General features: G+C 38.7%; 1 protein-coding gene across 4 annotated transcripts in view; it reads right to left on the reverse strand.

Annotated features, from left to right (window-relative positions):
- Positions 1-6,960: 6,960 nt before the first annotated feature.
- The window catches only part of INKA2 (inka box actin regulator 2), a 33,226-nt gene continuing 26,064 nt past the window's right edge, over positions 6,961-14,122 (reverse strand). For 3 of the 4 annotated variants that reach the window (XM_072137596.1, XM_072137597.1, XM_072137595.1), the window contains exon 2: positions 6,961-12,200. In XM_072137596.1, the coding sequence (XP_071993697.1) occupies positions 11,205-12,194 (990 nt within the window). In that variant the 5' untranslated portion in view covers positions 12,195-12,200 and the 3' untranslated portion in view covers positions 6,961-11,204. The remainder of the gene's footprint in view (positions 12,201-14,122) is intronic. The other variant, XM_072137594.1, reaches the window with a different exon arrangement.

The raw sequence follows: 14,122 nt of genomic DNA on the forward strand, positions 1-14,122 counted from the left end.
AAAGTGTCTGGGCCCCAACACACCCCAAAACCGAACAAGCCTCCTGCCCCCCGCAGTGACCTTTCACAAACAGGGTTTGAGGCCTGTTGCTACGACAAGGCACACTCTTCTGGCCCCAGCCACAAAATATATTTACAAAAAGGAAAAGGCTGCTCCGGTCTTCTTCTCGTTCTCTTGCGCGCGCCTTCTTCTCCTGCAGACAGTGTGTGATCCCGCGAGACCTGTGACCCAGCACTGGATCTCGCGGGATCACACAGCCAGCCCAGGAGGAAGCGCGCAGAGACCGACGCGACGCTGGCGGCAGGGTAAGCATGAAAGAACTGTACGCAGCGCACTGCGCACTTAACCCCTTCACGACTTGGCCTTTTTTAGTTTTTTCACTTCCATTTTTCACTCCCCACCTTCAAAAATCTATAACTTTTTTATTTTTCCACATAAAGAGCTGTGTTATGGCTTATTTTCTGCGTAACAAATTGCACTTTGCAGTGACGGTATTCAATATTCCATGACGTGTACTGGGAAGCGGGAAAAAAATTACAAATGCAGTGAAAATGGTGAAAAAACACATTTGCAACACTTTCATGTGGGCTTGGATTTTACAGCTTTCACTGTGTGCCACAAATGACATGTCTAATTTATTCTTTGGGTCGGTACGATCACGTGGATACCAAGTTTGTATAGGTTTTATAATGTTTTCATACATTTAAAAAAATTAAAACCTCCTGTACAAAATTTTTTTTTTGATTTTGCCAACTTCTGGCGGCAATAACTTTTTCATACTTTGGTGTACGGAGCTGTGGGTGGTGTCATTTTTTGCGACTTTTGATGTCGTTTTCATTGCTATCATTTTTAGGACTGTGCAACCTTTTGATCACTTTTTATTAATTTTTTTATATTTTCCAAAATGGCAAAAAAATGTCATTTTTGACTTTGGACGCTATTTTCCGTTACGAGGTTTAACGCAGTGAAAAACCGTAATTATATTTTGATAGATCGGACATTTTTGGACGCGGCGATACCTAATGTGTTTATGATTTTTACTGTTTATTAATATTAATATCAGTTCTAGGGAAAGGGGGGTGATTTGAATTTTTAGGTTTTTTTATTATAATTTTTTTTTTTTAAACTTTTTTTTACTTTTACTTTTACTATTTTTCAGACTCCCTAGGGTACTTTAACCCTAAGTTGTCTGATCGATCCTACCATATGCTGCCATACTGCAATATGGCAGTATATGGGGATTTTACTCCTCATTCATTACAATGTGCTGATAGCACATTGTAATGAATGGGTTAAAACGAGACTGCTTCGGGCCTTCGTGAGACCCGAAGCTGTCATGGCAACGGATCACCGCTCCCCGTGACGTCATCGGGGAGCGGCGATCCACGGCAAGATGGCGGCGCCCATGCGGCGCCATCTTTTTGGAGCCTCCGGCAGCATTGCCGGCGACGATCTCCGTGAAAGCACCGATCGCGGGTGTTACCGGTAAGCCTTTGCTGCAATATGCAGCAAAGACTTACCGGCTATGGAGAGGGCTCGACCCGGCGCGTCGGGAAGGGGTTAACCAGCGGCCCCCGGCGCCTCCACCCCACACATATTGTGCAGCACAGACCACACAGTCTGCGGCCCACCGGCCGGGCCCCCCCCCCCCCTAGTGTCTTAGAGTCCGGGCCCCATAGGGCAGTACCAGTTGTACTGCCCTATCGGCGGCCCTGACCATAAGTATCCAACATGCTACCGCTTGAATGTGATGTTATAATCTCTGCTTGTAATTTTTGTGTATTTTCAATAAAACTTTTGAATTTGAAAATTATACATACATTGTGGTCTCTAAAAACAAATGTATGTTGAACGTTGCAGTACTTATTAATGATATTTGCCAGCCAGTAGGAAGTGGCTCTAGGGTAGGGTGACAGTGGGGCTTTTACCTACTAGTCCCGATGCCGCTGCAAATGGTGCGCCAATAAGATATGGACCCTGTTGTGGTTATTATATTTGCAAGTAGGTTGTAAGAATTATAGTAGGAAGTAATGACAGTTGTACAATGACTTTGAAATGTAGCACATTGATGTCAGTGTAGTCTTTACCACTATAAATGTTCTGTGTGCACATTGTGTTGTGATGTTTATGTGTGTTTTATGCAAGTTTTTTACTTACAGTATGTGAGCACTGGAAGTGTGCTGTTTGTGTAAGGAAAATGTCAGTGTTTGGTGTTACATATGTGAGAGGGTCGTTTTCAAGTATACTGTGTGAATAGAGAACATCTCATTGTCTCCTTATCAATTATAAATTTACACTACAAGGACAGTGTGTAAATCTTCACTAGAAATCACAACTTCCGGCCTCTTTAGTATAAACAGTATGTTCCACTGAGCCCCATAAAATCCCATGGGAGAGACCTTAATAAGATTCATGGAGATGATATTTCAAACTGTGGGAACATCAGCCTAGTCACCAGCTATAAGGCAACTTTTCTTCCCAAAATCGCAGACCTAATAGCTTTGTCAGTTCCGCATAACCCAGCAGAATGCAGTCGGTTTCTTGTCAAGTCAATGTAACATTAACATGTATTATTTTGGGTAACAGTTATGCTAGCGTCTCATTCTTTTAAGGGAAATTGTACTGCTAATTTAAAGAAAATCTACTATTTGCTTTTATGCATTATGAACCAAAAATACCTTGAGAATGCTGTAGCGACACTGGTGCAGAAACATATCTTGTTTATTCCCTGAACTGAGTGGTTTTGCTAAAATAACAATTGTAAAATTATGATAATGAGGCTTTGCCGCTCCTGTGGCTGCCCTGGCGCTCTCCTCTTAGTCCTGTCTGGACAGTTCAGGAAGCTCAGTGTAAAGTGTTTATGTATGGCAGCCAGCCTGCATCAAGCTTTCCCAAGACCCTGATTTTTATAATTGTTTTTAGAGAAAACCACTCAGATCAGGGATTAAACAAGATATGTTTCTGCAAAAGTGTAGCTACAGTATTCTCTAGGTATGTTTGGTTCACAATGCAAAACAAATGGTAGTTTTCCTGTCGTAGAAGCCCTAAAACAATTGTAATTATTTACAAAACAGTAGTTATTGCAATTATTTTCCCCTTCACACCATTTGGAAGGCAGGTATGTAAAATGAGCATCTGTTTCTTAAAAAAAAAAAAAAGAAAAAGCTTAAGTAAAAAAAAAAAGTATCCTAAAAATGTGACTGTAGCAGATCTGCAATACCAGAGATGACCTATGGATAGCTGTGGTGCTGTTTCTGGAAGATAGCAATTATTTTACATAACTGCCTTCCAAATGGTGTGGAAAATAATTGCAATTACTAGTGTTTTGCAAATAATTACAATTATTTTAGGGCTTCTACAACAGTTTTCTGGTAAATGTTTCCCAATATGTATAGATAGATGGCTTCAACAAGAATCATTCCTGTTTTTTTTTTATAACATGTGAGACTTAAACTCAGCAGGATATCTTTATTGTTTACGTTTTTTTTTTCTTTAAGGAATTAGCAGTGAGGTAACTAAAAATGTAAAAAAAAAATTGGCTTTCTATTTATTTATTACGTTTTTTGCTCTCCGTTGACTGGCCGGAGGGGGATTCACTTCAAATAACCCATTAACGATCTGAACCTTTTTGGTTTATGCATTTTCATTTTTTTTACCCCTACTTCAAAAATCTATAATTTTTTTTTTTAATTTTCCCAAGTGAAGAGCTGTGTGAGGGCTTGTTTTACGTGCAACAAATTGCACTTTGTAGTGACAGTATTTAATATTCTATGCCGTTTACTGGGATGTGGGAAATTTTTGTGAAATTGGTGGAAAAACGCATTTGTGCCATTGTATTGTGGACTTGGATTTTAGGGCAGAGTTCACCATTTTTTTTGTGGTGCGTCTTTAACCCCTTAACGACTTGGCCTTTTTTAGTTTTTTCACTTCCATTTTTCACACCCCACCTTCAAAAATCTATAACTTTTTTATTTTTCCACATAAAGAGCTCTGTTATGACTTATTTTCTGCGTAACAAATTTCACTTCGTAGTGACGGTATTTAATATTCCATGGCGCGTACTGGGAAGCGGGAAAAAAATTCCAAATGCAGTGAAAATGGTGAAAAAACACATTTGCGACGTTTTCTTGTGGGCTTGGATTTCACAGCTTTCACTCTGCGTCCCAAATGACATGTCTACTTTATTCTTTGGGTTGCTACGATCACAGGGATACCACATTTGTACAGGTTTTATAATGTTTTCATACATTTAAAAAAATTAAAACCTCCTGTACAAAAATTTTTTTTTTGATTTTGCCATCTTCTGGCGCTAATAACTTTTTCATACTTTGGTGTACGAAGCTGTGGGTGGTGTCATTTTTTGCGACTTTTGATGGCGTTTTCATTGCTATCATTGTTAGGACTGTGCTACCTTTTGATCACTTTTTATTAATTTTTTTATATTTTCCAAAATGGCAAAAAAATGTCATTTTTGACTTTGGACGCTATTTTCCGTTACGGGGTTAAACGCAGTGAAAAACCGTTATAATATTTTGATAGATCGGACATTTTCGGACGCGGTGATACCTAATGTGTTTATGATTTTTACTGTTTATTAATATTAATATCAGTTCTAGGGAAAGGGGGGTGATTTGAATTTTTAGGTTTTTTTAATATAATTTTTTTTTTTTAACTTTTTTTTACTTTTACTTTAACTATTTTTCAGACTCCCTAGGGTACTTTAACCCTAGGTTGTCTGATCGATCCTACCATATACTGCCATACTGCAATATGGCAGTATATGGGGATTTTACTCCTCATTCATTACAATGTGCTGATAGCACATTGTAATGAATAGGTTAAAACGAGACAGCTTCGGGCCTTCGTGAGGCCCGATGCTGTCATGGCAATGGATCACCGCTCCCCGTGACGTCATCGGGGAGCGGAGATCCGCGCCAAGATGGCGGCGCCCATGCGGCGCCATCTTTTTGAAGCCTCCGGCAGCATTGCCGGAGGCGATCGCGGTGAAAGCACCCGCGATCGGTGCTAGCACCGATCGCGGGTGTTACCGGTAAGCCTTTGCTGCAATATGCAGCAAAGACTTACCGGCTATGGAGAGGGCTCGGCCCGCGAGCCCTCTCCATGCACCGGGACCCGGCGCGCGCCGTACTAGTACGGCGCGCGTCGGGAAGGGGTTAACATAGGGTGTGCGACACAATTTGAATGTTAAATACTGCGCTCAGTCAAACGACGCGCCCCCTAATCTGTGTCCGATGGAAGCCAGCGCAGCTGCTCCGCAAAAGGGTTGCATGCGCCACAATCCCAGCGCAGCGCAGACTGAATGTGAACAGTCTAACTAAAGTGCACAGCACAACCCGTAAATTAGCCCCACTATTTAAAGCTAGATGGCAGTCATGAAGGGAATAAATTTGGCTAAATGAATATGCATGAGAGAAGCTGACAAGAGAAAAAAAAACATATGCCTATTGACACATGCAAACAATGTGGGAGAGCCATTAAGCCTTCTCTTCCAGTTTTCTGGTGGAGAAGGCACATGAATCTCCCCCTGGTCTTGACTGGCGTTCAAATTCCCCCCAATATATTTGGAACTTCCCATTGACTGCCATCATTATGTACACAAGGATGATATACTGCAAGTTTTGCAGTCCCTCTCTTTAAAGTGAACTTACTTGCAAATGATATTCACTAATTTCCATAATAAAATATCTTTAATTTACATAGAGAAATTGACAAATGTCAAGTCCTTATATGACAATGATAGGCAGTTAATTACAGCTCCAATGCCATAGAAAATCTGTTGTATGGGTCTGAATAAGTAATCCTCTGAGAGATAATCCTATTTAGTGTCAGATGGAAGACTTTCCTTTAATGATGTCCTTTTTTCACAGTCTAAAGGCTGTCACAGAGAATTGTGTCTCTTCCTTCATCTGACTGGGGTCTTTTCCAGATATGCTCTGCTGGTGTGTCCAGAAATCATTCCTTGTGCACAATTTACAATGCAAAATCCAAATACACACTCTGCAGAACTTATTGTATTCGATTTCATTATCATAAAAATAGAGAAAATGGAGTAAACTCATATTTAATATATAACTTTAAAGTGTATCTGTAAAGTTATAATGATTTTACCAAATTATTATATGTGTTATGAGACTATCTGTCTGTCTGTCTATGTCCTCAAGCTGAGGCCAGTTAGTTTGCTCACAGATCCCATGATGCCATGTATTCTCTCTCAAAGTAATTTAGCATCAAATCTATTTAGGTTCCCACACGTAAATCCACTGAACACTGAACAGTATACAAGATGTGGCAGCTTCCATCACATGGAGGTGCAGGAAACATGTAATAAGTGGAAGAAACCAGTTACATTCAGTCTATAGCTTATGCTGTGGGAGCACTAAGGGTTAATAGCGTATCTACACAAAGCTGATACTGCCAATGACAAGGTGGGTTTGAGGAGCAGCATGAGGTACAGAGAGAGAGACAGAGAAAGTTCTATAAAATCACAGACTGGGATGGAAGAATTGATAGGGAAGATGGTAGATCTTGTACCTCACTATTCTGTGTAGGAGACTTTCTGTATTCACAGTCTTGAACACATCCAGCTCTGCTTCATACACAGAGAGAGAGGTAGCAGCAACCCCTCCCTTCCCATGAAACCGACAGATAAACATGCTATAAATAAACTACGGAAAGAATTGCTTGTTCCCCTTAAAAATATACATTGTATATATTAACATTTTCAGATCCATACAAACAAATGCATTAATGGACCATATTTATTTCATTTATCAATTCCAAATTTGCATCAGGAATTGTTTTCTACAGGACAAATTGTACTTAAAATGATCTTATTTCAATACAATGTTCATCAAAGCCATAAAACAGTTTTTATAGATAGCATTATTGAAACTGTGTGACCTTTTGATAATTTTTTTAATTGAAGAAAGAATATGAAAATAATGGAAGACAATATTTACAAACAATCCAGAGATTTTATTGGTCATAATAATAAAAAAGATCAAAAGACAAAGTTGGTAAATTGTGAACACATTTCTTGTCTTGTCTATTGCATACATCGATGAAGCACCAGGCAAGACATCAGTAAGTCCCTATCAATCTCTTCCACAAAAATCTCATTGTTTCCATATCATTTTCAAGGTTATCGGTGACCTTCAGACAAATATTAGGAATCTGAAGTTGCAGTAGTTCCTAGATTTTAGCATGACTTGTGATCATCATATAGCTTTAGCCTCCATGCCTCTCCCATTACCACACTCCGTACATAGATTCTATAGCAGGCAGAGGATTTCAGCTTTGGGTAAAAAGAATAATATCTTTATTATTCAAATATGTTTTAGAATTGGAATGTCCCTTCCAGGCATCCGGATAATGTCATAACTATAAGCCCTGGAAAAACACTTCAATAGAGGAAGGTCCTTGAATACCAGCACGGAATTAAGGAATTTTGGCAATAATAGCAATTAAGAAACTATACATTGGTAGAGTCCTTATGGTTCAGAGGTGACTTGGAAAGATATTTCTACATTTCACAGTTTCAGAAGTACAAGTTCCGCTATTTAATTAGAGCCTATTTTGAGATAAAGATATTTAATGACGTCTTTATTTTTAGCCAAGACCTGTTATGTTTTTACACCTTCAATCCAGTGCTAACTCCATCATGCTGACATAGAAGAGTCACCTGCAAATGCTAAAAATAAACTGATGTAATGGGAACATTTTAACATGTCATAGTATATGATTTTTTAATTCAAAACATTTGAACAAATCATTTCAACTTATTGCAAAAGCTTATTTTTTGAAGTTGAAAAACAATAAAGGATCATATATTTGTTTTATACAAGACATGTTCTCCTTAAAAAGTCACGAAATTTTGTGGTAATATGGTAAAGTGTATGTGGACATGTAGGCTACCACCATTAGCATTTTTTTTTTCTTTGTTGACTTTATGTTTGATTCTCAAATGTATGTGAGCTAGTAAGCAGAGGCAGCTATGATGTATCCAATACACTGCAAAAGAGGAAACAGAAGATTTGGTTCTTTCGCTTACCTAGAAACATCATGGAGAATAAATTGTGACCAGAAATTGGGCTGAGACAGACTGCAAACAATGGGTGCTGGGTCCCTTGTTTGGGGCCTGTCACATGGTGATGACAATAGAAAAAGACTGTCTAGACCAGGAACAGGCATACTCTATAATTTGCATGGACAGGCGGCTCAAGCATAGGGCCATAAAATCCACCGCCATGGGCATGAGCCCATTGCAGTAAAGAGGGATGTGTGCTATCTGCTGATACAATGACTAGCACATGGCGCAAAATAGGTATAAGCTGTCTAATTTAGGCTTGGCACAACCATGGCCTATACTGCCCAAATTCAAAATTGAGAACACCAAAAGGTCACCGACACAGCTATAGTAGATATAGAAGTCCATTGAGCCATACCACCATGTTTCTCCAATACGTTATGTTTCATCGGATACCATAATATAGGTACTCCCTTTGAAACATCTATATAATCCACAGTACAGTATATGGGGCTTCTTTTGCTACTGTGCGCATGATGAATCAAAAAAAGCCTAAATCAGATATGACAGATATATATATATATATAAGATAGATTATATAAGGCATGTCCCAACATGAATTCTAGACTGTACAGCATAAGATGATGATAACATTTTTATCTAAAAAAGCAGAAGCAAAATCCAGTTTCCACATCAAAGACTAGCATACAAGCAAAACACATGTTCACGGTTACATTTCACACAGCGGTTTTACTACCATATGGAGACACTCATCAGATTACAGCATAGCAACCAATATTTCAAACTCTCATATAAATACTACATTCTACCCTGAAACAATCAAATCATGAAAGTACACATAAAAGCAAGCTCTAAATACCCAACATCAGTCATAGTTATACTCTCTACAGACAGTTTTGAAAACCTTAGATAAAGGCAAGATTTTCATACACATTTTGGATACATTATAAACTACTTCTCCAAATAGGAAATATGTTAAAAATTCTCTTGTTACCCACAGTAACCAGAGAGTAACATGTTTAAATATAAATTAAATATTATATTAAATGCTGTACTACTAGTTTTGTAGACAACATGCTCAATCTTAATTTTTGGCAACTGCTGGATTCATGTGATTCATGTGTTTTTTTTCTTGCCTCACTTCACTATCGGACCCCTTGCTAAAAGCAATGGACAGTAGCAGTTACTTTGTTTCTGATGGTGGTGCTCACATGTTCTAGGGAGAGTTCACATATGTTTGGCCCAAGCATTTCTCACCTGATTCGGAGGGAGACTGATGCCGGAATGGATCCCACAGTTTTTTTTATGAGACATTTTACCTAAGGTTGCATCAGGTGTTGAGCCATATTGCACCACACCTATGCAGAAGCCGTATTCCTTTGGGTACCAGATGGGTGCTATCCAGTATGATGGTCTACATTTGGCAAACTTTAAAGGGTCAGGTTGTATCCAAAAACTTCTACCAGGTAGTCTTGATCTCAATAAACTGTATAAAAGGTACCACTTTAAGTAACAGCCAACCTTATACCAGCTTGACATGTGTGCAGGTACTGGTTTGCAGGTACTGGTAGTGAAGTCACTACCAGAATACTCTTTTGGAAGATAATTTGGTAAATTGAAATTTAACATATCCTTAATTCTAATCACATAATCTGTTGGAGAAGGGTGAAGAGGTCCCAAAACATATTAGGTACTGCCAAAATCAATCATTTGTCTTACTTTGTTTTAATGGGCATGGGGCCTTAAGACAGTAGCAGACAAGAAATATGTATCTACATTGTATAGCTTAAGGCTCATCTCCATGCTTATTAATAACACATCATTTGAAGTGGAAGTGAATATCTGAGCCTGATGGGGTAGACGTCTAAGATCACAGCTAATAAAAATTCTACAAACACAAATAACCTACATGATACAGTTCCAATAGAACCATAGTGGTATTCTTTATTTCCCTAATAAAATATTTGATTATGACAAGATTTTACTAATAAACACAAATACAGAACTGTCCTGGTCTAACGAAATGACATGGCCCTCCCCTGAAGGTATAACCATGTGATGTCTTGTGGCAAGTGTTGTATGAAGTGAGTTGTGATGTATAATTATTCATCATGATAAGCAACTAAGCAAAGCAAGAAAACAATAAGTCAACTACAGTCATGAGGATATGTGTATGAAAGTCTTAAGAACTTCATATAATTCAGGATGAAACTGTTAACCATACATCAAAATACGCTATTCAGATTAAGGTCATAATAATACAGTATGTCTATCAACATACATTGGTTGAAACAACTTTGTTACATTGCATCACAAGTGCTTTGTTGAATAGACTGAGTGCAACTATATAAATGTACTGCATATTGCATACAGTGCTCATGCCTTACCCTTTTAATATGTGCCCATGCTTCTTTAGATTGAGCTATTATATATGTGATACAATGAGTCATTACAGTATAATTGGTCTGATCTATTGAAGCTTTCAAGTTACTGTATTTATAAAGATGCAAAGATAATACCAAGATATGATGTGGCTTGAGGTAATTGCTGGACAGACCAGTCCGGTCACAGTACGTCTTAATAGGTCTTTCTCTTGCAAACAAAAAAAAATACTGTGACCTTTCTTCATCTGTTTATCCATAGTGTATAAAAATAGACTTTGTGAAGCCATATGACGCCACAAGATCCCAGCAAAAGAAGGTTCAAGGCTTTACAAAAGATCATTTTGATGGCTCATACCGACATGGATTAGTCTAAATAATAGGCAATTTACGTTGTTCTATAATTGCACAAAATTAATTGCTGAAGCTCATAACTGCCCGAAACCTGTCGTTTCTGTGAAGCAATGTGCATGTCCATTCTGAACAGATTGTCAGACATGTTTTTGCAGTAGTTCAAAGTTTAGAAAAACATATTTAAAGAAAAAAAAAAATGACACTTGAGTACCAAGAACCAGCTTGGCTTTTAGTTGTCTATAATAGTTGTTACAAAATGTACAGCAACAAGTTCTTTACTACAGAACTTATGGAGTTTTTTGTATTCAGCTTAGCTGAATACAATCAAGTAAACACAACGGAAATGCCCTTTACTCATACGTGTTAAAGGGTTAATGTCGCAATGTTATCACCTCCACACCTTAAACCCAAACTACTGTGTTCATGTCAAACCCTGTAAACATAGAATCCTCTGGTTTCCGGTCTCTCTTGGCACTTATTGCAATGTTTTTCCCATCGCTTCTGCCTGTTTTTTCAACTTTACTTTTTAAGTCATTTGCTGATGGGAAATAGAACACACTTTTTTGCTTGCTTGGTTTCTTGCTTCTCTTGTAGATATAAGGTTTTTGATCTTCCAAGGTTGGCCAACCAGGTTTCTCTTTCAGAAGTTTATCTCGGTCTGGACGAACACTTCGCAGGAATTTCTTGAAAAAATTGGCTGTAAGTGAAAACTTTTTGCAAATTTCATGCGATTTGTTGACACTTAAAAGACTTCCACAGTTTTCACCATTTTTCTCCATTTCTGGAAGATCTAACCAGTTTCCTACAAGATCTGCAAAGATGTTGTCACCCAAGACAAGAGGCTGCCTGTTCCTGCTCTGAGACATAAGAGAAGATGTCCAGTCATTGGTTTCATCACATACAAAATCATCAGTACTCTGCTCCAATTCAGAATGAGTATTATCATGATGGAAATGGCGATGAGAGTTGTGAGGCATAGGTTGTGATTTATATGCAGGCCGTCTGTCCACTGCAGGCAATATGGGCAAAGAGGGTTCAGTCTCTGCAACTCTTTCTAATAACACTTGATGACCTTGATTCAAGCCTGGAATGGAGACAGAGCTAACTGTGCTTGCAGTGTATGACCTTCGGCTACTAGCCACCGAGCTGTTGTCTAGACTTCTTCCACCTGCTTTGATATTCTCAGCCTGTCTTCTGGACTCATTCCTGACCTCAGCAGCCACTTGGACACTTTGGCAATATGGATTCACTCTCATAGTGTGAAGTTGGTTCCGTTCCCCTGAAATTTCCAGCTGCTCAAGAGCAGTCTGAACCTGGAGTAGTTTCAGTTCCTGTAGTGCACCCATCATGGAGTTCATCTGCTCCTGTAAACCTTCTCCAACTTCTTTCATTGACAGCTGCAAGAAGAAAAAGAGATGCTTACGTAAAGAACAGGAAAAACAATTAAATATATAAAAACACTTGGATTAAACTATTTAATCCATAATAAAATGAAAAATAATAATAAAAACAGATTATAATAGTAAAATAGAAAACCAGCCTACAATACAAACTGGTCTAGTTATGGGATTGACAAATGAATAGGAGGTCTCATGAATGATAGATATTCTATAATTCACTTTTTGTAGTCATATGGGGGTCAACATAATTCATTATATATACACTTGATAGCTCCCGAAATACAAAATCCTTGGAAAGTCAATGCAGAGAAAGTAGTGCAATTATCAGGAGATATAAAACTGAACTGATGACCTGCATTTTGTACATCATTTCATGCTAGCAGCTACACACTTATGTAACCTGTTAGTATGGTATTTATTAAGCCAGCACATATATTCTGCCTCAGTAAGGATTTTGTGCAGTACATTTGAAGGCACAGTAAATGTTCAGTAACTGTGCCGGTATCACATAACTGCTTTGTTAGCAGGCTCTGTAATGTATAGTATTACTGCTGTATAACCTCATGTGCTTAGTCTTTCCTTCCTGTCGCTCGTCTCTGCCCATTTGTGATTGGATATCAGGTTTCCTGCCTCGGTTGGGAGGATGTATGATGATCAATACACCATGACAGCTGCCTGCGGTTTACCATTGAAGCCTTTCCAGCAAAGTCTTTGACTGCAGCTTTATGATACATTTCAGGCTCCCTACCCTTTGACATTCTTCATTCACACGCAAAGGGGCACATACTTATGCATAGATTAACCCTTTCAATAAAGTAGCAAAAACTGGATGAATACTGCAGAATCAATGGACATGGAAAAGAGCATTAGAAGTGTACCTGGATCCGAATTTAAAAATCCTGTTCTGGACTCCAACCAGTAACACCCACGATAGGTGCAGGCACAAAAGTAGCATATAAACTACTGCGGGCACACTGGCGCTGGCAGTGACCTTCTAACAGTGCTGCTTGCTGGTCCCATTTTCCATTTAAAACACTTGCACACTCTGCCAGGCGTTCATATATATGGGAGAATCTCTGCTATGACTACTGGCTATTGTGCGCACCCATTCTGTGACTACAATTATGATTCAAAACAGTAGTAAAATTATAGTTATGAAGTACGAACCGAAAAGATTTTATGTTTGAGGGTTACTACAACATGAGGAACTTATTCACACCAAACACACACCACATGTATGTCGGCAAGTCTGTCAGAAATGTGCCGCCAGTGCACCTGAAAAAAAATCGGTGTTCCTGCACATTGGGCGCATGCAGCGTGCACCACATTTATGAAGACTGGGCTCCACCTTCATGAATGTGGCACCCGCTGCACATTAGTGAGGCAAACTGCAGGTAGTTCACTTTTCCTCACTAATAGTAAATCTGGGCCATAGTGAACTCCCACTGAGATGTATGCATTAAACAGGGGCCATAAAGTGACCTTTACACCTACAGTTCCAATAAAAGATTACTGTTTTTTTGTGCTAAACTAAGTTATACCACTGTGACAGAGACCAAATGTGGGCTGTGCTCCTCAGTCTGGCTAATGTTACCCTAAGGATACATTTAGGGGGCATGTCCTAAGCCAAATGTGCTTCACTAACACGATGTAAACAAGGCCTCACAGGTTTTGCTGTTTACCTCGAAATCAACAAACCCTGATAGTTCTCCTAATATGGATCTATAATCCTGAAAAATTCACTTGTGAGGTACAAATGGAAAGATATAATAGCATACAGATTGGAATACACTGTTGGGATGTTTTGAAATATCATTCTCAAACTTGATATCAGTCTGTACCTTTCTCTATATTTATTCCATTTTCTGTGCTCAGTCGGAGATTTGCATATTTTGAACACATTAGTCAATGGACTAGAC

This window comes from Engystomops pustulosus, chromosome 2 (genome assembly GCF_040894005.1).
Source record: "Engystomops pustulosus chromosome 2, aEngPut4.maternal, whole genome shotgun sequence".
NCBI lineage: Eukaryota > Metazoa > Chordata > Amphibia > Anura > Leptodactylidae > Engystomops > Engystomops pustulosus.